This window comes from Girardinichthys multiradiatus, chromosome 22 (genome assembly GCF_021462225.1).
Source record: "Girardinichthys multiradiatus isolate DD_20200921_A chromosome 22, DD_fGirMul_XY1, whole genome shotgun sequence".
NCBI lineage: Eukaryota > Metazoa > Chordata > Actinopteri > Cyprinodontiformes > Goodeidae > Girardinichthys > Girardinichthys multiradiatus.
The window spans coordinates 19,017,082-19,039,826 of NC_061814.1; the positions used below are offsets into that span (position 1 = coordinate 19,017,082).

At 40.4% G+C, this 22,745-nt stretch overlaps 1 protein-coding gene across 2 annotated transcripts; it reads right to left on the reverse strand.

Annotated features, from left to right (window-relative positions):
* Positions 1–3,185: 3,185 nt before the first annotated feature.
* LOC124859138 (coiled-coil domain-containing protein 6-like) lies at positions 3,186–21,929 on the reverse strand. 2 transcript variants are annotated; one of them, XM_047351704.1, is made up of 9 exons: positions 21,559–21,929; positions 19,757–19,906; positions 17,418–17,546; positions 15,742–15,845; positions 14,974–15,134; positions 13,109–13,265; positions 8,699–8,799; positions 7,833–7,966; positions 3,186–4,425 (listed from the first exon to the last, which is right to left on the reverse strand). In XM_047351704.1, exons 1-9 carry the CDS (start codon positions 21,811–21,813, stop codon positions 4,216–4,218), a joined length of 1,401 nt encoding a protein of 466 aa, XP_047207660.1. In that variant the 5' UTR covers positions 21,814–21,929; the 3' UTR covers positions 3,186–4,215. The 2 variants fall into 2 exon arrangements, with proteins under 2 accessions (XP_047207660.1, XP_047207659.1); XM_047351703.1 differs by having other exon boundaries at positions 7,833–7,954; positions 21,559–21,856.
* Between the last annotated feature and the right edge of the window lie 816 nt (positions 21,930–22,745).

Consider the following 22,745-nt stretch of genomic DNA (forward strand, 5'->3'; position numbering starts at 1 on the left):
ATTTTGAAATCAAGCCCAAGAAACACAGTTGGGGTCCCTCAAGGGTCCTATTTAGGACACCAAAAAAATCCCCAATGTATTGATTTTGTAAGTTAAACAATTTAAGGGACATTTACATACATGTCAAATTTACACATAAAGTATTGAAATATAAATCTTAAAATTTGCCTGTTGGGCATAATGTCACAGTTCAGATGCAGTCATGCAAAGGGATTTTAAATATAGTAATGTGGGCTGGGTAATATGTATTCTGTAATTTAGCTATTTAAATATTATGAGAACTCAGTTGTTAAAGTGCAAGACTGTGAAGACACAGATCATCCACCCAGATGCCCATTTACTGTAGAATCTGCAGACCTACTTGTAAATCTGTTTTTACATATGGATCCGATTTGTTCTAATCCAGGGAGGCTTCATGTTCTCATCAGTTATACGTGAGCTGACGTGATTTTGAGTATTTTTTTTTTTTCCCAGGTCTTTTGTGACACCTGAGAAGCAGCAACCTGCTGCTCTTTCGTGAGAAGTTGGACAGTTGTATGCAAAAGAGCCCCCCATGATCTTGATAAATTTCTTTAGTTCAGCAGCTTGGTTCCAGAGAGCTGGAGAGGTGAAGAGGTGACTTCAGCACCCAACATGGCCACCTGAGCCTCCAGCCTAGATTCCTGCTTGGATTAGGTCAGGTTGCTGAGATAACACAGCAGCACATCAAGGAAACTCAGGACACAGGATACACTTTGTTTCAGATCTCTCAGCAAGTCTTTGGAGGAAAGCATGCTTATGTCACGCCTAGAGTGCGGAGTATGTTTTGCTTCTGGTGAGTTCCAACCGACTGAGCTACAGTTACCTTGAGTGACCTAATGGAAGCTTAATGTGTCTTGTTCTTGTGCTTTTCTTCACGGACATGCTGTTATTACACTCACATTACAAAGGTTTACTGTGTTAAATGATCCTGGAATGATTGATCTATGGAAACCACTCCTCCGGTATCCAGCCAGTTAGAACTGGTTAAAACCATGCAGACTACATGCAATTTAGATGCTGGCATGGAGGGAAAGACTTGGTGGAGCTCTAGTGAAAGAACAATAAAACAAAAAAAAAAAAAAAAGAACTTCACATGATCCAGTTGTGTAACAACTGATTAATTTCAATGGGTAACTGATTCCATATATATATATATTAATTTTTGTTTAGCAGGCAAAGCACAGTTGACACAATGAAAACTCAGTACTAAAAATAATTAAAATATCATTAGTTTTTTTTGTTCAATATTTGAGTCAAAAAGTGAAACTCTTGTTAGATTAATTCCACTGCTGTTTTTATTGATTCTGGCTAACAGCTAATGAAAACCCAAAACTCAGTTTCTCGACCAATTAAGACAAGTTACTTATGACCTTCACAAGTATGGAGAAAATAATTGACAGTTGCCCAGCAGTAATTGACCCTCTATGAGGAGACCAAGCCATAAAAGGCCAGCTAAAAAAGCTGGCTGCTCAGAGTATTTTTATCCAAGCATATTAGTTGAAGGTTGAGTGGAAGGAAAACGCATGAAGCAAAAGGTACACAAGTAACAGGGAAAACGACAGCCTTAAAAGGATTGTGAAGCTGGCCCATTCAAATGTTTGGGGGAGATTGACAAGGTGGAGTCAGTGCTTTAGGAATCACCAGACAGATGTATTCAGAACATGGGGTACAACTAGAATGTCATACTTGTCTTATCTGAGCTAAGGAGAAAAAGGACTGGACTGATGCTCGGTGACCCAAAGTCCTCTTTTTAAATAAAAGTCAATTTAGCATTTTATTTAGGAATCAACATCTCAGAGTCTGGAGGAAGAATGGAGAGCCAGGTTTCTGGTATCAGTGATGGTTAGGCCCATGTCATCTGGTGCTGTTGGTCAACCAGGATTTCTCAAGTCCACATCCAACAGGGTCGTCTACCAGGGAATTTTAGAGCACTTTGTGATTTCCTGTCGACAAGTTTTATGGTAATGATTACATTTTCACACTTCTTCAAACCTGTCCACACTGCAAAAAGTACCAATACCTTCTTTGATGACCATGGCATCAATGTGCTTAATTGGCTGGCAGACTCTATCTAGTCCAACCTAAACCCCAATGAGATTCTTATGGGTTAGGGTCAGAACTGGAGGCCACTATTGAAGCAACCATGGCCTCCTCATCACCTACATGCCACAGCTTATTGGATGCAGTAAACCATGAAAAGTAGCTCAACATTTAGATTTGAAGCAATTGTTTTATTGGTGTTTGGAAATACTCAAATTTTTGGAGAAACTGAATTCTGGGTTTTCATTAGCTATAAAACAATCAGTCATGTTGTAATTTATCAAGACAGATCTTTAACGCTAGTTAGTTGGTGCCATCTATATTTTCTAATGTTTTGAAGCTTTATCGGGCTAACAAAGGCACAAGCAGTCAATCAATTTGGAGTAAGACAATGATATTCCAGCAGATAGTCAAAAATATGCAACAATCTTTAAGTTGTTTATGGTTTTATGCATGAACATTTATTTATACCTGGTGAATTAAGGTTACCCTCAAAATATTAACAATGTCAGTTTCTTTATCCATTCATTTTTGGACATTGTTCCAAGAAGATAAAACAAAGTCCAAGAAACGAAATGCAATTTAGACCTAATATAGAAAATCTGGACACATCTAAGATGTCCTGTGGCTCAAAATGAAGAGTTTTAATTGAAAACTTTTTAAGACACAGCAGAAATCCTGTCAGACAAATAATCACCAGCAGAAGACTTCAATAAACTACAAAAACAGCTTACAAAATAAAAGCTGTAATGTTACTGAAACACGAGGGTCTACATACTCACCGGTTTTAAAGTGCTGGACATTCATCTCAACTACATGTGTGAAAGATTACCAGCTGCAAAGCAAAAATCCCCTCATCAGAAGTATTGTTTTCCTACAATATCACCTCGGGTGTTTTGATGGTGCAGATTTATTTAAGGCACAAACATCTTCCATCAATTACTGTTAGAATGTAGGATATGAGAACTTCCACAATGAGACATTACAGGCAGGCTAAGTACACAGTGACCTGATAAATACATGCAGAAAATGGATTTTGCCTAGGAAAACTAATTATGATAGACTTTCAAACCCACACAGGATTAGAAATGAGTAGCAACTGCCCATAAAACTGACAAAACAGGTGTTGTCATGTCAAGAGCTTTAATCATACATAGAAATTTAGTCAACAGTACCATTCAGTCAGAATGCTTTAGCAGTATGTGTATTTAGTGTAAAGAGATTTGTCTTTTCTTTTTTCTGATGAGAAATATCCGTTAGGATGATAGAAGCTTTCAGAAATACACCAGAGATAGAGATATCAGACAGAAGACTGAGTACATAACTAAGCTGTAACACCTTGGACTATACTTGGTGACTTTTATCTCTGGTTTATGTACCAGTGTCCCATCTTCAATGGTGCGTTTTTTTGTTGTTGTTTTTTTTTACTTTCATTTTAATTGAAGGCTTTCAGGAACTAAAATAACTGCACTGCAGGCTCTATTTGATCCAATGGCCTACAACGGAGAACATCCCACAGCCTTCCACACTTTTTGAAGACCTAATCGAAGCCACGATTAACTTGGAGTCATGATGACACGGCTTAGAAGACAAAAGGGTGAGTTGGAGTGGAGGACATTACTGCTGTTTCGTATTATAGGCCTGAAAAAATAACCATCTATCAATCCATCCACTTCTCTAGCTGTACATCCACTGATCCAAACATCCAACCTATAATAAAACATCACCATGAAACACACTAACTGTTCCGTTTGTGCTATCTTGAAGCGCCACAACAACAACTCCATCCAGCTAGAGTCCCAAGCAAAGAACATAACAGGTACAAGACAGAGGGTGGAACAAGTAATTATCCTACAAATCCCAGAAGCATTTAATCTGAAGTCCATCCATTCCTGTAGTTAAGTAACGCCACATGTGGATTTGGCAGGCAGCCACCGTCACCAAGGCGGAGTTGCCATCTTGTTTCCTTTTTCCTCCAAAACATCTGAAGCTGCATCTTGTGGACTTTGTTAAGAGTAAGAAACTTCGCTTCCAGAGCTTGTAATGATGGAAGTTGCAGCAGTAGCATCGTGGCATTCAATGCGCACAGTCATGCGCAGAGACAGAGACTGTGTGTGTGTGTGTGTGTGTGTGTGTGTGGGCGCGTATGTGGCGTTAAGGCTGAGAGGGAGGCTGCTGCGGTGGTGGTGCTGTTGCTGCGTGCTGTGACATGGCTGCTGGGGACGACATAGACTGGACCATGGGCTGGGCTGGTGGGGGGAGCGGAGGCTGAGCCTGCAGGGCACCTGAGTGCGTGTTGGGAGAGGGTGGTGGAGTTGGACGTTTGAATTTGTCAGGACTGGTGCTTCTTCTTGGGGAGGGCCTCTGTTTTAGAAAGAAAGACAGAGAGAACAAATATAGCCTTAGAGACATCTCGTGCAAAAAAATTAATTTGTGACTAAAGCAAGAGGACACTTTTGGAAGAAGATTTAAATGTAGTTTTATGTTTTCAGGCCTAAAATGATACTAAACCTCTGTTATTGCAGGCTGGCGTCCTCCAGCGTTTAGATATACCCCTGTCTGACACACTGGATCCAATGAATCCTTTGGGCAATATTTAGATCCAGATGTGTTAAAGCAGGGACACATCTAAATGGACACCAGCCTCCTGAAGATCAGAGTTTGACATCCCTGGGAAAAATACATTAAAAACACTGTGAGAAGGAGCAGAGCATTGATTCCAGTAAGGAAAACGTGAGGGAGATGGGAGTTTTTAGGCTTTCACACCGAATCATTTTGAAGCTCATTCCCTTGGTGGGCCGAGTGGAGATGCCGATACGAACATAGCTTATAAAACACCACCTCCCAATTATAAATCCTTCTGCATTCATTGGCTAAACAAAATTCTGCTTTTTGCTTTGCTATCAATTAGGAAATAAAAAAAACAACTCATCCACAACTTTACTTGACTTCAGATAAATTAGCTTCAGGCTCCACCTGAACTCCGTTTAATATTCTGATTGGAAGGTCCAGTTTAGTAGTGGGATTTTAATTTGCCATTGGTCTTAAATGAATCAACAAAGCGGACAAATGAACGGAGGTCTGGCACAAAAACTTGACATACTGTGATGAAGAATTTACATGAAAGGGACAGGTCCTGTACTAGGCAAGCAGCCAACATGTTAACCAGCGCTTGATCTCTTCAGTGTGGGGTTTTATTGGACAAAGCCCATTAATTACAAGATTATATCTTTTATCCATCTATGCCTTTTCACTGCTCATTTATAATTTGTTTTTGGGGGTGTTGATCAGGCAGGGTCTGCAACTTGCAACCCTGGAGTCACATATGGCTCTGGAGGTCTTTCACTGTGATTTTCCATGATTGCCCCACAATATTTGCATCAAACTAAACTAAATAACAATGATACAAGAAATCCCTTTTTGTTCAGTTTTTCTTTTTTTTTTTTTGTTGTGCAGAAAACATTTTTTTCTCTCCTTCATTTTATATGAATAAGGAACAATGTACTCAGGACAATCTTTATTTATGGTTCAGTCTTTTTTTAAACTTAAAAACAGAAAACAAATGATTCCTAAATCAAGAGACTAGTAGGGATGAGAGCAAAAACAGTTTTTGTTTCTAACCTCTGCGATAGAGAGCTGCTTGAGACTATTCAAGCAGCCAACAGAGGAGTACATCCTGAACACTTTGCCTGCCTATCAGAGTTGTTTGTTAATAACAAATAAAAACAAAGGGAAGTCCTACTGGGAAACTGTAAAACCGCAGCAGCTTGACAAGACTATGTTGTGTCCAGTTTCAACCCAGACTTGAGTCAGTGACCTAAATAGTACCACAATGACACCGTTCCCATAAGGAGGAGGGAGTGAAACGGAGATATTTCTTAAATCGGATTAATCAGAGAGTGAGGAACAATCCGCTCAACGGGAATCATTTTTTTCCTTCTTCGAATGGATTTTTAACCAAAACGGTTCCAATCAAATGGTGTGCTTTATCTCAGTATAAAACCTATTCAGTGAAAGCAAAAACAAAATATTAAAGAATGCTAATAATATATTGACGTAAACATGTAAGTATGAGTTTGTAACTCGGGTCAAGGTGTTCAAAGATTTTACAGTTACAGTCCTACAGATTAAAAGCTCAATAAAAGTGTCCCGAGTTGTTCCTACCGTGGTCTATGAGAATCTCACAGACCAAGGTAGGAACTACATTAATAGTTATGTTAAGTGTTAAGCTGCTGCAATCATAACAGAATCTAAAAATAAAGTCACTGATGAGGGATAATTACTTCCTGGGAACAAACCTCTGCCTTTAACCTGTGCATTAAAATATAAACTGAACCATATAAAGAGATATTGTATGTAAACAGGGTAAATTGGTTTTGTTATCAACTGGCTGTTTAAAAGATGAACGTGCACTCGGCCCGACCTTAGAGCATTTATGGGCCATAGAAAGGATTTCAAGAAGGGAAATTTGAGTTTGAAGGGAAATTATGAGTTTTCTTCGGCGGGTTTCTGTCTGGAAAACTGGACTGAAATACCTTGTTCCTGACAGGGTGGTGCCACTTTATGTCTAAACTGAGATGATCATTATTCATCACACCTGGATGTGAGAATTATAGCTGAGAGGCAGAAATTACCTTCCCTTTGTTCCAAGTAAGAGTTATATAGCTGGAAGATAAGCTACTGGCAACATCTGCTGACGTCTGTGACATCATTTGGTCCAAAACCCAGAAGATTACAGTACCAGAGGCCCTTTATTTAGCCTGGGTTTTACAGCCATTTGCTCTCTATTTGATAAAAAGGTACTACAGAGAGACACTTGATTACACTGGTGGTAATTCAACAATAATTACTCAAACCCTTGAAGAGATGCGTCAGTATTCAATCTAACGTTAGACAAAATGCAGAGTTTTCATCCAATTTTTAGAGCCTCATTTCAAGCATTGTTACATTTTTTTAATTGTTACCCGTTTACACTGGCTTTTACTTTAGATGCATCCAATGGAAAAAAAGAGGCAAAAAAAAAAAACGACAATATGAAAATGTTCTAGACAGGATATAAAAGAAAGAACATACAAAGCATTATTATCTCATTTCCTTTTGAAGTTACCTGAATTATATGGGCTCTGATTTATTAATTAATAAATCTGTTTGCAGGGATAGAGAGATAAACGTTATGAATTGTGTTAAACAAAAAAAAACCCCAGATAACTTAGTGGTTTAGATGATTTTAGAAACAATGTGGCTCTGAGTTTGTTTTGTGACAGAGGAGAGTCAGACTCTGGTTAAACTCTGGGACCAATACATGAACTCTTGGAAAATAACCCACTTGAGCCACCATATAACTCTGGATATGTTAAAAAGAAAATTGAATGTTACCTTTTTGGATTGGTTTGCCATCTTTAAAGAAACTCAATGATAAACATCTTTTAATTTAATGCACTAAAAAGTACTTTCTTAAACCTAATATAATAAGATGTTTTTATGATTTAAAACTTGCGCATGTGGATTTTAGTTCACTGTTAACTTCTATTCTATCATCCACATCTCTTACTGTAAACCAGTGGTTTCTAAGGTCGGCCCTTAAGGACTGGTGCCCTGCATTAGTTCAACAAACCCGAATCAATAAATGGGTCACATAACCAGGCTCCTGTAGAACTTGACATGCTGAGGACCAGAAACACCTAAAGCATGCAGCACACTGGTCCTTTAGTACTGGAGTTGGGACAACCCTGCTGTAACTCTCCAGAAAGTTATTGGTGGAAGCTACTTACTGCTACGGCATGAGAAGAGCTTCCGTGGATGTGCAGGGCGGGGGTGTTGTAGTGGGAAATGGCAGCTCTGGACAGTGTTGCTGGGGGGGTGAAGCCAACCGTGTGAGTTCCATAGGAGAGCCCTGAAAGACAAGCTGCAGTGTTGAATCGCCCATGGAGAGCAATATTTAAAACAGAAATGGAAATAAACAGATGTGTTTAAGTTGTTTACTTAAATATTCTTGTTTTCTTTCAGGTTTGTATGTCGTGCTGCAGAGAGGTCAAGGTTTGCTAAGCGGCATCAGACAGACATTGTTTGGTACCATTAAAGGCTTAGTTGTAATTACAGATTACTTAAAAATAATCTTCTTTTAAAACTACTCTGGCAACAACATTATCATTGTATAAATGTTGTCATTCCCTGCCAACATTTTATATTTCCTCTAAGAAATACTTTCACCAAACAGTCAAGTTTAAACTTCACATGAGATTTCCAGCTGGCTTTATTGTAACTTTAGGATTAAAGCGTAAAAGCTATTAGAAGAGGAAAACTCTAGTTTTAATTCAGCTTCAGCTAAGGACAGGCGGCAATAATGTAATTTTTCTGTTCAAATATATTAAAATTATACAATTCAAAAGCAGGATTTTCTAGTAAAGAAAACATTGATGAAGCATCTTCACTCAGATGAAAATCATACAGGATTTGGGAGGAGGGCAGCAGCTCTCAGGGCTAACGTTACAAATCCCTTGTGTATAAACGTTTGCCCCGGGTTAGAAACTGAACAATAATTAAACAACCTTTGTCACAAAGATAAAGCTTGCATCAAAGATAAAAGTCATAACATATATGACATCAAAGGTGCTTTTTATTGATGCTCTATGCTTACCAGGTGATATGGGTCGGCTGGAGCTGGGGGAGGGGGTGTATGGGATGGGGCTGGACACGGTCCTTGCTCGCAGACCTTGTGCAGACATCTCATTGAAGTACCTGGGAAGATCAGACGATCTTATGAAAAATGCATTTGTTTCAAGCCCAAAAAAACTCCATACACTAACCGGGTATATGACTAGAGAAAAATATGCATGGAGGCAACTGCTAACATCTTCAATTGCAAAGTTCAAGTCCAGAGGAGCTAGATTAGGGGTATGAAAAGTAAACGGGAAGATTACGTTCGTCTGAAGCAAGACAGATCATCTTACATATGGTGTGATCCCAGATGTTCATTGTGATATGGTTCCAATAAACATTCAGCCGGTAATTAATTTTTCTTCATGGTTCAATATAAATTGGCTTTATGTTCGTCCATTTGGCCTCCGGGAAACAGATACATCCTTAATAATAGAATGATGTGATTGGCTTTTACTATCTTATGTTACAGCTCCCAGTGATCAAATGACCTAGAGCTTTTTGGTTTACTTTCAGTCAGTATCGGTATATCGTGTTGTGTGTTCGACAGTCTGTGGCGTCAAAGGTGTACCACACCCTATAATTTGGTACAGAACCTTTGTTTGCAGTTACAGATATCAGATGTTTCGTGTAGTTCTTGGCGAGGTTTGCACACACTGCAGCAGGGATTTTGGACCACTCCTCCATTCAGATCTCCTCCAGATCCTTCAGGTTTCAGGGCTGTCGCTGGGCAATACAGACTTTCAGCTCCCTCCAAAGATTTTTGATCAGGTTCAGGTCTGGAGACTGGCTAGGTCACAACAGGACCTTTAGATGTTTCTTACAGAGCCACTCCTTAGTTGCCCTGACTGTGAGCTTCAGGTCATTGTCATGTTGGAAGACCCAGCCATGACCCATCTTCAATGCCCTCACTGAGGGAAGGAGGTTGTTGGCTAAGATCTCCCGATATATGACCCCATCCATCCTCCCCTAAATACGGTGCAGTCGTCCTGTCCCCTTTGCAGAAAGCATCTCCAAAGAATGATGTTTCCACCTCTAGGCTTCACAGTAGGGATGGTTTTCTTGGGGTTGTCCTCATCCTTCTTCCTCCAAACACGGCACAAATTTTTGGCTCATCAGACCACATGACCTTCTCCCATTCCTCCTCTGGATCATCCAGATGGTCATTGGCAAACTTCAGGCGGGCCAGGACATGCGCTGGCTTGCGCAGTGGGACTTTACATGCGCTGCATGATTTTTATCCATGGCGAAGTAGTCATTAGTAATGGTCTTCTTTGAGACTGTGGTCCCAGCTCTCTTCAGGTCATTGACTGGGTCCTGTATGTAGTTCTGGGCTGATCCCTCACCTTCCTCATGATATTGATGCTCCATGAGCCGAGATCTTGCATGGAGATCTTCCTGTAGTCCATCCCAGCCTCATGCAGGTCTACTATTTTATCCCTGATGTCCTCACACAGCTCTCTGGTCTTGGTCATTGTGGAGAGGTTGGAGTTTGTTTGTTTGATTGAGTGTGTGGACAGGTGTCTTTTTTTTACAGATAACGAGTTCAAACAGGTGCAGTTAATAAAGGTAATGACTGGAGGACAGGGGGGCTTCTTAAAGAAGAACTAACAGGCCTGTGAGAGCCGGGATTCTTACTGGTTGTTTGGTGATCAAACACTTACGTCATGCAATAAAATTTTAATTACTTAAAAATCACACAATGTGATCTTCTAGATTTTTGTTTTAGATTCCATCACTCACAGTTCAAGAGTACCTATGGTTTGCACAGTTCAAACATGCTGATTGTAAACATGCAGAAGGTGGGCGCTGATGTGGTTGGGGGGATTTGGTTCATCTCGGCTTGCTTTTGTTTTGCATTAGAAGACACAACCCTGAAACTCAGCGCCTTGCAAAAGTATCAACACTCCCTACACTTCTTCACAGTTCGTCATGTTACAACCACACAGTATTTTGTTAGGATTTTACAGAATTGACCAACACAAAATAGCCTATAACTGAAGGAAAAAGGACGCACGGGTTTAACTCCTTTTTCTTTCAACAAAATTAATTTCTGACAAGTGTGCCAAGCATATGGACTCAGTCTCCTTTACTCGGAAACCCATGAATAAAATCCGGTGCAACTAAGTGTCTACTGATGTCACCTAATTAGTAAATTAATGTACCTGTGTGTAAATTAATGCAAGTAGAAATGAAGGTGTTCAATTTATATCAATTTCAAAACTAATCCCAAAGGGAAATTAAATGACATTAATGTTCCGTGAAGGCCTGAAAACACTTGCGTTTCTAACTGCAATGAAAGTACTGACTGACCTAAATACATATTCATGCCACACTTTTCAGGTTTCTAGACTGCTCAAAAAAAATAAAGGGAACTCTTAAACAACACAATATAACTCCCAAGTAAATCAAACTTCTCTGAAATCAAACTGTCCACTTAGGAAGCAACACTGATTGACAATCAGTTTCACATGTTGTTGTTCAAATGAAAAAGACAACAGGGGGAAATCTTTGGCAATTAGCAAGACTCACTCAATAAAGGAGTGGTTCTGCAGGTTCTGCAGGTGGGGACCACAGACCACTTCTCAGTACCTATGCTTTCTGGCTGATGTTTTGGTCACTTTTCAATGTTGGTGGTGCTTTCACACTCGTGGTAGCATGAGACGGACTCTACAACCCACACAAGTGGCTCAGGTAGTGCAGTTCATCCAGGATGGCACATCAATGCGAGCTGTGGCAAGAAGGTTTGCTGTGTCTGTCAGCGTAGTGTCCAGAGCCTGGAGGCGCTACCAGGAGACAGGCCAGTACACCAGGAGACGTGGAGGAGGCTGTAGGAGGGCAACAACCCAGTAGCAGGACTGCTACCTCCGCCTTTGTGCAAGGAGGAACAGGAGGAGCACTGCCAGAGCCCTGCGAGATGACCTCCAGCAGGCCACAAATGTGCATGTGTCTGCACAAACGGTTAGAAACTGACTCCATGAGGGTGGTATGAGGGCCCGATGTCCACGAATGGGGGTTGTGCTCACAGCCCAACACCGTGCAGGACGCTTGGTATTTGCCAGAAAACACCAGGATTGGCTAATTCACCACTGGCGCCCTGTGCCCTTCACATGAAAGCAGGTTCACACTGAGCACATGTGACAGACGTGACAGAGTCTGGAGACACCATGGAGAGCGATCTGCTGCCTGCAACATCCTTCAGCATGACTGGTTTGGCAGTGGGTCAGTAATGGTGTGGGGTGGCATTTCATTGTAGGGCCACACGGCCCTCCATGTGCTCGCCAGAGGTAGCCTGACTGCCATTAGGTATCGAGATGAGATCCTCAGACCCCTTGTGAGATCATATGCTGGTTCGGTTGGACCTGGGTTCCTCCTAATGCAGGACAATGCTAGACCTCCTGTGGCTGGAGTGTGTCAGCAGTTCCTGCAAGATGAAGACATTGAAGCTATGAACTGGCCCGCCCGTTCCCCAGACCTGAATCCAATTGAGCTCATCTGGGACATCATGTCTCGCTCCATCCACCAACGTCACGTTGCACCACAGACTGTCCAGGAGTTGGCAGATGCTTTAGTCCAGGTTTGGGAGGAGATCCCTCAGTAGACCATCCGCCGTCTCATCAGGAGCATGACCAGGTGTTGTAGGGAGGTCATACAGGCACATGGAGGCCACACACAATACTGAGCCTCATTTTGACTTGTTTTAAGGACATTACATCAAAGTTGGATCAGCCTGTAGTTTGTTTTTCCCCTTTAATTTTGTATGTGACTCCAAATCCAGGCCTCCATTGGTTAATAAATTTGATTTCTATTGATGATTTTTGTCTGATTTTGTTGTCAGCACATTCAACTTTGTACAGAACAAAGTATTCAATCAGAATATTTCATTCATTCAGATCTAATGTCATCTATGTGTTATCTGAGTGTTCCCTTTATTTTTTTGAGCAGTGTATTTATAAAAAATGTAGAAAAGCATTATCCTTTTTCCTTCCACTTCACATCTTGTGTTGCTCCATCAAATAAAATACACACAAAATGTGAAAAGTTCCAGGTGGTGTTGACTTCTACAAGAAACTGCACATGCTCTTTCTTAAAAAGAGAGAACAAGGTGCCAAGGTAAAATCTAAAAGGCAGGGTTACATTGTTGTTCATTTTTTCATTCTAGCAGGTTCAAACACCCCCTTGTCTAACGTACAATGTTCAAACTAGAGGCCAACGAGGTAAAAGCCTTCATATATTATCAAGTTCCAGAATACTGGTCAGGACAATTGTGAATAAAATCGGACTTTTATCTACTAAACTTACTGATGAATATAAATTTGTTCACCAGTAAAAATAAAAATTTATTCTGACCCAAGTGACAATCTGTACTATGGTATGTTGCACCTTTTACCTCTCATCATCCATCTCCAAACTGGATTCACTCTCTGACAGTTGCCTGCACAGGGCCTCCCTGCGCTCCATTTCTCTCTGAAGCTTTCTCTGCAGCCGGATGTTCTCCTCCCGCATCTGCCGCTCCTCTTCTATGTACTGGGCACGCTTCTCTGTGTCTGGACAGACACAAAGACATGCGATTTTTCTCAGCTTTATATCACCAACATAATACTATGTATTAAAATGAAGAACACCTGAATCAATATTTAGCTAGGCAAACCAGTAGCACACATAACCAAAGCTTCTATCTGAAAACAGTGCATAATGTTCCAATGACCTCAAAACAACCCAGTTTGTGCATTACATTGTTTTTGTATTTGCAACCTTAAGATGTGGGTCAATGCCAGTCTTGAATAACACAGCTGGTTATCAGACAAGCACAGAGGAGTGCTGTGGCTCTTGTCATGAGAGTGTCCTTCATAAAGTTTGCTTAAAAAGGTAGCATTACAGCTCCCTCTAGTGGTAACAAAGTACACAGACAAAATTTACTCTGCATCAAGGTTTTACTGATGCGGTGCGCAAAACATTATTTGCAAAGAAAATTCGAATGCAATGTTTCAGTAGTTGTGGGCATAAGTCAATCAAATGTCCACCATCTTTGTCAAAATCACAACTGCCTTTAACTGCATCAGCTTTGTTCTCAGGCCACAGCAAAGTTTCCAAATACTCTTGCAGCATTCCCTGATAATTCAAACTTCCTAACCTACTGTTAAACTTTCTAAACATTTGCCAACTACTAGACCTAGGAGAGAAAAAATGCTGAGTTTAGGGTATGAAATGATTACGGATGAAAACATCTTTGCAACTTCTTTAGGTTTACTACAAGAAATCTCTACAGGAAGTGATATCTACACACAGCAAACACCTTGGACCATGCTAGAGTCTGGTTTTTGGAGCGGATCACACCGGTGTGAACCCATCATGAACCCTGAAACGGACCAGAGAACCGTACCCTGGCAGGGTTACAACTCCCAGTCTGAGCACGCTTTATCTGGACCCTGGAACGGTTCGCTTGTAGTGTGAATGCGTGCTGATCCAGCGTTCCAAAAGCAGGAAGAAAGGAGATGTAAGACCAGCGCATTTCAGCAGAGGTAGTAGAGGAAAAACAAAGAAAGAGCACCAATGCGAAGACGAAAGAGCCAGAAATTGTCTTGTGGGGCTACGTGGAGGAGTGAAGAGGTGCAGGCGTACGACTAACATTTGAACAGAACAGAAAACCCAGATGAGATTAATTTTCTTCCTCAGAGCAATACTGGAGCATTACTTCCCTCGTTTGCATAACTTTGTTTGGCCCGGTCTAAAAATCCATGTGTGAAAGCAAACCGGGCCAAATGAAGGTGTGAATTTTCTCACTTTTATTGATCCCTGGACTGGACCAGCAGAGTAAAACCTGCCTTTGTGATACCTTTTTGTTCTTTTGACTTTTCACTTCATTTTTTTCAGCCATTTCCAACACGACACCATTTCTCTCTTGAAATTTGTAGTGTTGTATAATCTAAACCCAATAATAAAGTTAAAACAAAGCACTGGTTTCCGAATTCAAATAAAGACGGGGGATTAACCCAATTTAAAAACTGATACGGTCATTTTGGAGACTTTTTAATGAGCACCGAAGATGTCACTAACGTTGGTTTATTGTATCCAGAGAGGAACGATGTCATGAAGCAGATATTATTCTCAACGGTCTATTTGATACAAGATAAACATCGGGTAGAATGAACTCTCCACCTTGTTTACACGAGAGTCAGTTTTACTAGTCATACCTAATGATGAAGGCCAACCTACACACCTTGGACCATGTGATGAGGAAGAGTGAACACTTACGTTGCAGCTCGGTGGTGCGCAGGCTTTTCTTGAGTCTCTCCACCTCATTCTTCAAGAAGCGGATATGCCGCATCATGTTTTCTGGTGAGTCTATTTCCATGGAAACGTCTCTTGGGGAGGGAGGAGCTGATACAGGCTGGTCCAACTTTTCCTGAAGAATTCTAGTTTAAAAGAAAGATGCAATACTACTTTATTTATGAACAGTGACGACAAGCTCACTCAAGCTTACGCAAATCTTACAACGAAGCGGCAAGACCCACAATACAAAAGAGGAACATTTTTAAATGAATGTATTTTATCAATTGATTTTTGAATATAAATTGTCTAAAAGACCCAGCTTTTTATCAAAAACTGAAAGTGAATTTGAATATTACAACTCTGCCTATCGCAAATTTAGAATATCCTTCAAATGTAATTTCTATTCATACCAATAGAAACAGCAACATGTTATATATCAATCAAAATCAGCAATACTGAATCTGTCTTTAGCTTCTACTTAAAACTAAAGATATATTTGCTGTAAAATAAAAAGAAACACTAAAATAAACATTTAATAAAAGGCCCACATGCCAAAACTGATCTAGACAGCAAAAAATATTTGCAGTTTTTATGACAGATACATTTTTGACCTGTTGAGAACAAAAGGGTCCCACCAAGAAAGAACTAATGCCTCTATTCCAACAAGGAAATGTCCTTTGTGTGGAAGAAACAGTCCAGCTTTCTCTTCATTAACTATTCTGTTTGCACAGAGCTGATAACAAACTACACCTTTTCTCAGCCTCCAGTTTGTCCATTCGCTTCCACAGCCTGTTGACGAGGGCTTCTTGTTCTTGCTCTAATGTGTTCTCAAGGTCGATCTTCTCCCGCCTCAACTGCGAAACGGAAAAGGCAAAGAAATGACAGAGAGAGAAAACTCTTGATGTTGTTAAACCATCACACAAAAGAACCCAGGAAGTACATCCAGATAAACTTGCCTTATGTAAAAACTACACACACATTATATTTAGGCCCATCACACACATTTAAGAGCACAAAAATGTCTCAGAACATGGACGTTTTTTGCATGGTGCTGATGAGGTCTTCCTGTGCACAGCAAATTCTCCGTTACGTCAAAGTACTCCAAATGTTTAAAGCATGCACAGACACCTACACAGGGGTCATGGCTGTTTATTATTGTGGGAATGGTTGCAGAACATCCTTGTTGTGAGGCCAGTGTCCAGCAGCACAACTTGATCACCAAGAATTTAAAGCAGGACTGGCCACACTAACCTGATGCCAAGGTTTCAACCCAAACAGACCCGTGCCAGGGAGTCAGCCCGTACAAAACTAACTTCAGGGTTTGGGATTGAATCGCTGTCGGCTCACTTTGGTGAGTGCAAAACCAGACATTTTATGTTTTCATTGGACAACTCCTTTGGACAGACCTGTCAGCATATCTTAACTGAATGTGAAACAAGTCGAATCAAACAGTGCTCTGCACAGTAGTCCTTTCATCCGACCCTTCTCATGTTGCTGATAAACAGATAAAAACTGAGGGTGTTCTTCCCATTTATACAGTCAAATACAGGCTTGGTTATGCTTATTAGCCTTCTACTTCAAATGTAACAATGGCAACTATGCCCACGCATATTAGTTTTATCAGATCACTGAGCATGTCTCCAAAATGAAGGTCTTTGTCCCTGAGGGACTTTGCAAACTCTAATCTGGGTTTTTATGTTCCTAGTAAAGACTTCTTCCTCTCTTAATGGCCTTTTAACCCCTGCTTTATAAGACTCATTTTACAGTGAATAAAGACACTCTCTTGCAAGCTTTTACCTGGCATTTTCACCAAGTCTTTGTCTGCTGTATCTGTATATGCACATTTTGTATCAAAACATGTTCATCTCTAGGACACAGAACAATCTCTTTCCTAACTCAAATGTTGTGAATTAAATGAACAGAAACATAAATAGTCAGAACATTCTCACCTGGGCTTTCCTCAATTTTTTAGAGGCATATTAATCCTAGTTTGTTAAAACTTCAGAATCTGAGAATAGTAATAAATTCTATTAAAAAAAAAACAATCATTTGTCTCTTTGGCATGTGAGCAAATATGATGCAACATGGTTTTAGTGTAGCTCGAGGACAGCTCGCCTGTTCACAGGGGGAACAGTCCTAATTCTGTGGGAAGGAGGTCTCAATCATAGCATGATTGTTGGTACATTTATTTTATTTCTGGCTAATATAAAACCATTAAATAAGATTATTTTGGCTCTTTCTGGCAAGATAAAGCTTTTATCTGCTATAAATACATTGTTAAAAGCAGAGAAGTTCAGTACCAGCTAAGAGAGTCTGCTGCTCCCACAAATAAAAGCATGTTGGAGGTTTAGACATTAAAAGTATAGCTGAGGTCTGGGGCAGGTGGGATCTACTGGATGTTGTAATCTACAAAACCAAAACCCCACCTGTTCCAGGGTTAGCTGCTTTGAGATGGTTTCATTCTCCATTTTCTTGATCTTTTTCATGAGCTTGTTGACCTGAAACTCCTGTTCTTGCTCCAAGTGCTGCTCCAGTTCTGCCTTCTCATGTTGGAGCTATAAAAAAACAAAAAGACAAAAGGATAACACAGAAAAAGCAAAAAAGGGGATGAACAAAATTTGCAAAAACAAAATGAAAAGATAAGTAGCCACAATAAACAGTGGTTCTGAGATCAATAAATTTAGCTTACACTCAAAAGATAAGAAAACTTCCCAGAAAGACAGACAGGATAAAATAATGACTTGGCAACCACAGAGCTTTTGGCAGCTCGCAAATTAAAAAAAAAAAAAAAACAGGGAGCGGCCAAGCAGTAGAAATCAGAGCCTCTGTTATGGATTTTAAAACAGACTACTCATTATGTTAAAGGAATTTGAATTCACATAATGAGAAAAATTGGAAAGAGGAAAAGGCAGTTTTATTTTGATACCTGCTCATTAGTAAAAATGTTTCCAACATTGTGGATGGTACCAATAAGATGAATTTGTACATAAATTAGTGCTCAGTCTGCTGTATTCATGCTTATAGAAGAAGTTATGGCACATCCAGAGCATTTTTAATTAACAGACAATTCTGGTTTTCACAATGCATCCTCCACCCTACGGTGGTCTGCATCTACAGACTTTTCCATTGAATCTAGTGCTACCAATCTTAAAAGCATGTTTTAATTGCCATGACAACTAAACAATATGTTGAACTGTCTTTATAGAGAGTTTTTCACCACAAGGGATGGACTTGAATCCAAAGTTGCCGACAGTCTGTCGTCTCATCTGTGTTAAAAGTTTAAAGTGTCTTTTTTTCCAACCTACATTTGAGTCTGAACATTTGCTCGTTTAGTTTCACCTCAAGGACACATTGCAGAGGTACCATATTCCACTTGGTTTTTGTTTTGTACTTAAAGCACAGGCCGTTTGTGCACAAAACCAGATGAGAAACAATGTCAACCCCGAGATCGGGCATTAAAATGTTCCCATCCACTGTTACTCTGACATTCTGTAAAGGTGAGTTTTTAAAATATAAAAAGCCTCAATGTTTTTGATCAGTTTGTATTGAAAGCAGGGCAAATTGACAAGCTGCAAGTTGTAAACATCAGTAAGTAGTAACACTAACTTTAACCTTTCCTCCAGTCACATTAAAGCTGTGATTTTCAGGAATTTTGCTTTAATTATTCTGTCACAGCAATTACTTTCTAATTTATTTAAGGTCACAGCAGGGATTTTTTTTTTTTAAGATTTCTGGCCTTTACTGACAGTTACCAGACAGAAAATAGGTGGAGAGAGAATTGGGAGATGACATGAAGCAAAGGTCCCAAGGTCAGGAACTGAACCCCAAACGACTGCATCGAGGACCGTAAATGGATAGCACGCTCTACCTCTGTCACGCCCCAACAGTAGCTGATTTTGAATACATTTTGTCATAACCACAAACACTGAAACAGAAGTCTATGATTTATTTTCTTTCATTCAGCTTTTCACAAAGGTTATCTGTTTTTATTAATGTAACTAAATGTCCACCCTCTAAAACATTAATATTCTACATGACTGGGGTTGAATAGTGCGTTTGCAAACAAAATATAAACTGCCAAGAGGTTTAAACTGGGAAATGAGTGATGCCAAAATACTGGGAATAATCAACCAGTAAGAACTCTTTGGAACTCTCCCTCCATAAAACTCCACCCCTGGTTTAGCAAGACTTCTACCTGATTTAGCTCTGCCTCCATCAGTTGAACAGCCCAGGGTGAAAATATATCCCCAGATAATTGCTCTTGTTCCTGGAAACTGCTTCTACATCGGAAACACAGCTTATCTCCTACATGGTTATAGGCATTAAGTGCCACTTCTGTCATAAGATGTTAAACCTTTACCTGTAAAAAATAAATAAATAAATGAAACGACATCTGGAGAAGAAACGTTTTCTGTGACCTAACATTTTAATGTTAAGTGGGCTAAAGTAGAGCTCACTTTTGGGGTAATTCAATTCAATAGTAATTTTAATACAGGCAACTTAGGTGAAATTTCTAACACTAAAGGCTAGATGGATGACAAGTAAAACGATTCAGACAGGAACATAGGAGCATTTACACAACCTGTGAAAGAAACTACATTTGCTTAAATCATCAGTTTATGATAAGCTAACTGCTGGATAATTTGGGGAACTATGTGCATAGAGTCAGAACACGAAACATATGACAAGTCTATAAACAGGGCAAAATGTCGAGTGTTAGGCAATTGTCCAATGTCAACCCCCCCTCCCAGCTTCAATCACTCACTTGCATAAGTTTCCTTGACAGTTCATTAGTGAGAAATTCTTCCTCCTTTTCATAGTTGACTGCCAAGGTCTCTTTCTCCTTCTGGAGAGCTTGGATCTTCTTGAACAAGGTGTTGCTGATAAATTCTTCCTCCTGCTCTGCTCTTGCTTGCTGTGCAACATAAAACACACAGGGACAGTGCCAGAAAAATCATCAGTTAAACAGACTCTTTCAGCATCCTGGCGTGGGATAAGGCTTTCATCTTTACGCTGATGAAACTGGAACAGCAAACCAATGAGTATATGCAGTATGCAGTTGGGCTGAATAACACATTTGACAAATAAAATGGAATACACAGCATAACAGAAAAGCTGAGGGTTTTATGTATTTAAACAGGTCGATAAGTTACAAACTTACCGATGTCGGCATTCGAAGGAGACGGCTTCCTTTCAGACAATTATATTTCTATACTGATCAAAATGCTTTAAGAGACGAGGTTCAAATTAGAGCAGGAAACATGTGAACCATGTATCAGCACAAACTTAAAGGCCGGATGGGGGGCAAGATTACGGAGCATACAGTTTTGTTTTAACTGAAAGCTTCACATATTAGAGATGCACAAATCAATCATCCAGAACTCGGAACTCACCACTTTCCCCATGATTGGCTCGTATCTAACCTCCTATTTCTTCTGGATCAGCAGCCAGAAAAGGCTTGATTGATGCATGTCCAATAAACAATATCGGAACTTTCCGATATTTTCCTAACAAACATATTCATTTATTTAATCAAATAACTGTGAATCCTAAAAAATAAATAAAACTGTATTGGGAAAAGAAAATATATATGTAAAAAAAAAATAAATTTAGAATCGATTTTATAGAACCCTATAAGTGAATCCACCAGAACTGGCTGCAGAGAAATCTGCAAGTCAAAAGAGGAAATATACTTTTCTCAACTGAGTCAAGAGGTGTGGAGGCAGAGGCTGAGTTTATAACGAAAGCAAAGGTGCAGCAGGGGGGCTTAAACGAAAAGTGTTGGGACTCCCCCAGCTGCTAGCATTACAGTGTGATGATGTGTCTGTCCTTGCCAGCCTCATTGCCATCGCTCAGTCTTCAGCGTCCTCATGGCTAAATTGGGTTTATCAATCAGTGACAACAAGGTAGCTTTTTAATAAGAACGAATCCTCCCATATATTATTCACAAACTGTCCCATTATTTTAAATGGGATAAACGGGGAGCAAGGTTTACATGCCCACGTTAATAGCGTGGCATGTCGCAAAGTTTGGCCTAGAAACACTCCACCCCCCAACAGATCGCTTAAACATATCTACGAAGCTTGGGCTGATTGACCAAGCATGAGGACATATGAGGCGTGAGAATGTGCCAACATTGCTGCTCGGCTATTTATTAACTCAGTTACCGTATCCTTGTTGGTAATAACGCAGTGACAGTACAGCGAGTAATTAGCACGCAAATTATCAAAATGTGGTGCACATGTTAGTCCTGACGCTTTGTGTTAGCATACCAATGCATAACAAAGCAAAGTAGCTTCCAGTCATTGCCCGACCACCTGGCAAACGCTACCCCGCTGGATAATTTAGCAGCATAAGCAACATGCTAACCATCAGCAAAGCTAGCAAAACATCCAAGAGTTGTGTTGTGTTTTCAAGAAATATGTCCGAATAACGCCCCAAATGTGTTAGCATGGACCAGTCCCTACTGAATAAATACCCCCAGCCACAGCTAACTTACTGACAAATGCAACATACTTGGCAGAATGATAACAGCATGTAGCTAGTTAGCTGGCTAACGTTACTCACAATGGTGACGCTAGCTTTGCGGAGGTCCCTATTCTCCTCCTGCAGGGCTTTGCACTTTAGTTTAAACGTCTCAAGCTCAATTTTCAGAACTTTGTTCTCTTGCTGTAACGAGGCAAGGCGGTTCGTCAGTTCCTCCAGGCGAAACTGTGAAATGACTATGCTTGGTTTCCCAGAATTTGTGGCGGAGGATGACATCGGGATGGCCGAGCTGCTCCCCGCTCCGTCGGTGTCGCTCTCGCTCGCGCTGTCCGCCATGGCTGTGCGGCAGTAAGTGGAGAGAGAAGGAAGAGAAGATCACGGGAGCTTCAGCAGAGAGCGTGAGGGGCGAGTACGACAGAACGGTACACGATGTGACCTTGCCTCGGCGTGCCGACATAGCGACCCCTCCAGGATGTCTCCAGTACTGCCTAGTGGATGGCAAATTATGCTGAGCCATTTTCATTTTCATCTTCAGTACTTTTTGTTTTAAATATAAGATATAAATGTTGTTACAGGAATGCCGCCCTGGTCAAGTCCCTCTTTAACTTTGAGAAAATGAAGTTTCTCAATGGGTGCGACAAGTCCAAACTGTGTTCTAAAGAATCTGTGTTCAGTGTAGAATAATTCAGTCCAGATTTGACCTGTCTATGTTTTGTCAACATCATGCTTGTCTCAGTCTGATTGTCAAGATCCCAAAAAGTAGGAAATATTTTAAGATTTAACAAATCTCTGTCCAGTGTTACAGTTTGAACTGTTGATAAAATTCAGTCCAGAATCTGCAACAATGCCTAGGTAGGAGGTACATGTCATTGTATGCTAGAACCCTGTGTTTCCCAGCATAACATTGACCCGCTTATCATACTTCCTCTGCTGGGTTGCTTTCTTACCCGAATGCATTCTGGTGCGATGTGCAATGCACCAGCGGCCATGGTCCATCTTATCAAGAACTCATGCCACTTCAAACCTCCATTCGCACCCTCGGGTCATCCAGCAGCCGGCTCCTCCAGGTCCCGTCTTCCAGGCTCAGAACCATGGGGGACAGCCTTTTGCTCTGCTGCACCCCCGGCTCTGGAATAGCCTCCCTCCAGCCCTTAAAGAAGTGCAGTGTCTTGATTCTTTAAAAGTTGGACTTAAAAAATTCGTTTAGGAAAGCTTTTAACTGCTAAATATCTACTTTACTCTAGTGTTCTTTTATTCTTGTTTTATTT

What these genes read in the sequence shown, in the direction of transcription:
- LOC124859138 (XM_047351704.1), bottom strand. Translation starts at nt 21,813, where the DNA reads ATGGCGGACAGCGCGAGCGAGAGCGACACCGACGGAGCGGGGAGCAGC. An exon ending in TGTCAAGGAAACTTATGCAA is followed by an intron (nt 17,547 to 19,756) that starts GTGAGTGATTGA and finishes GTTTTTTTATAG; the next exon opens with CTCCAACATGAGAAGGCAGA. An exon ending in GCTCTTCTCATGCCGTAGCA is followed by an intron (nt 4,426 to 7,832) that starts GTAAGTAGCTTC and finishes TTTCTAAAACAG; the next exon opens with AGGCCCTCCCCAAGAAGAAG.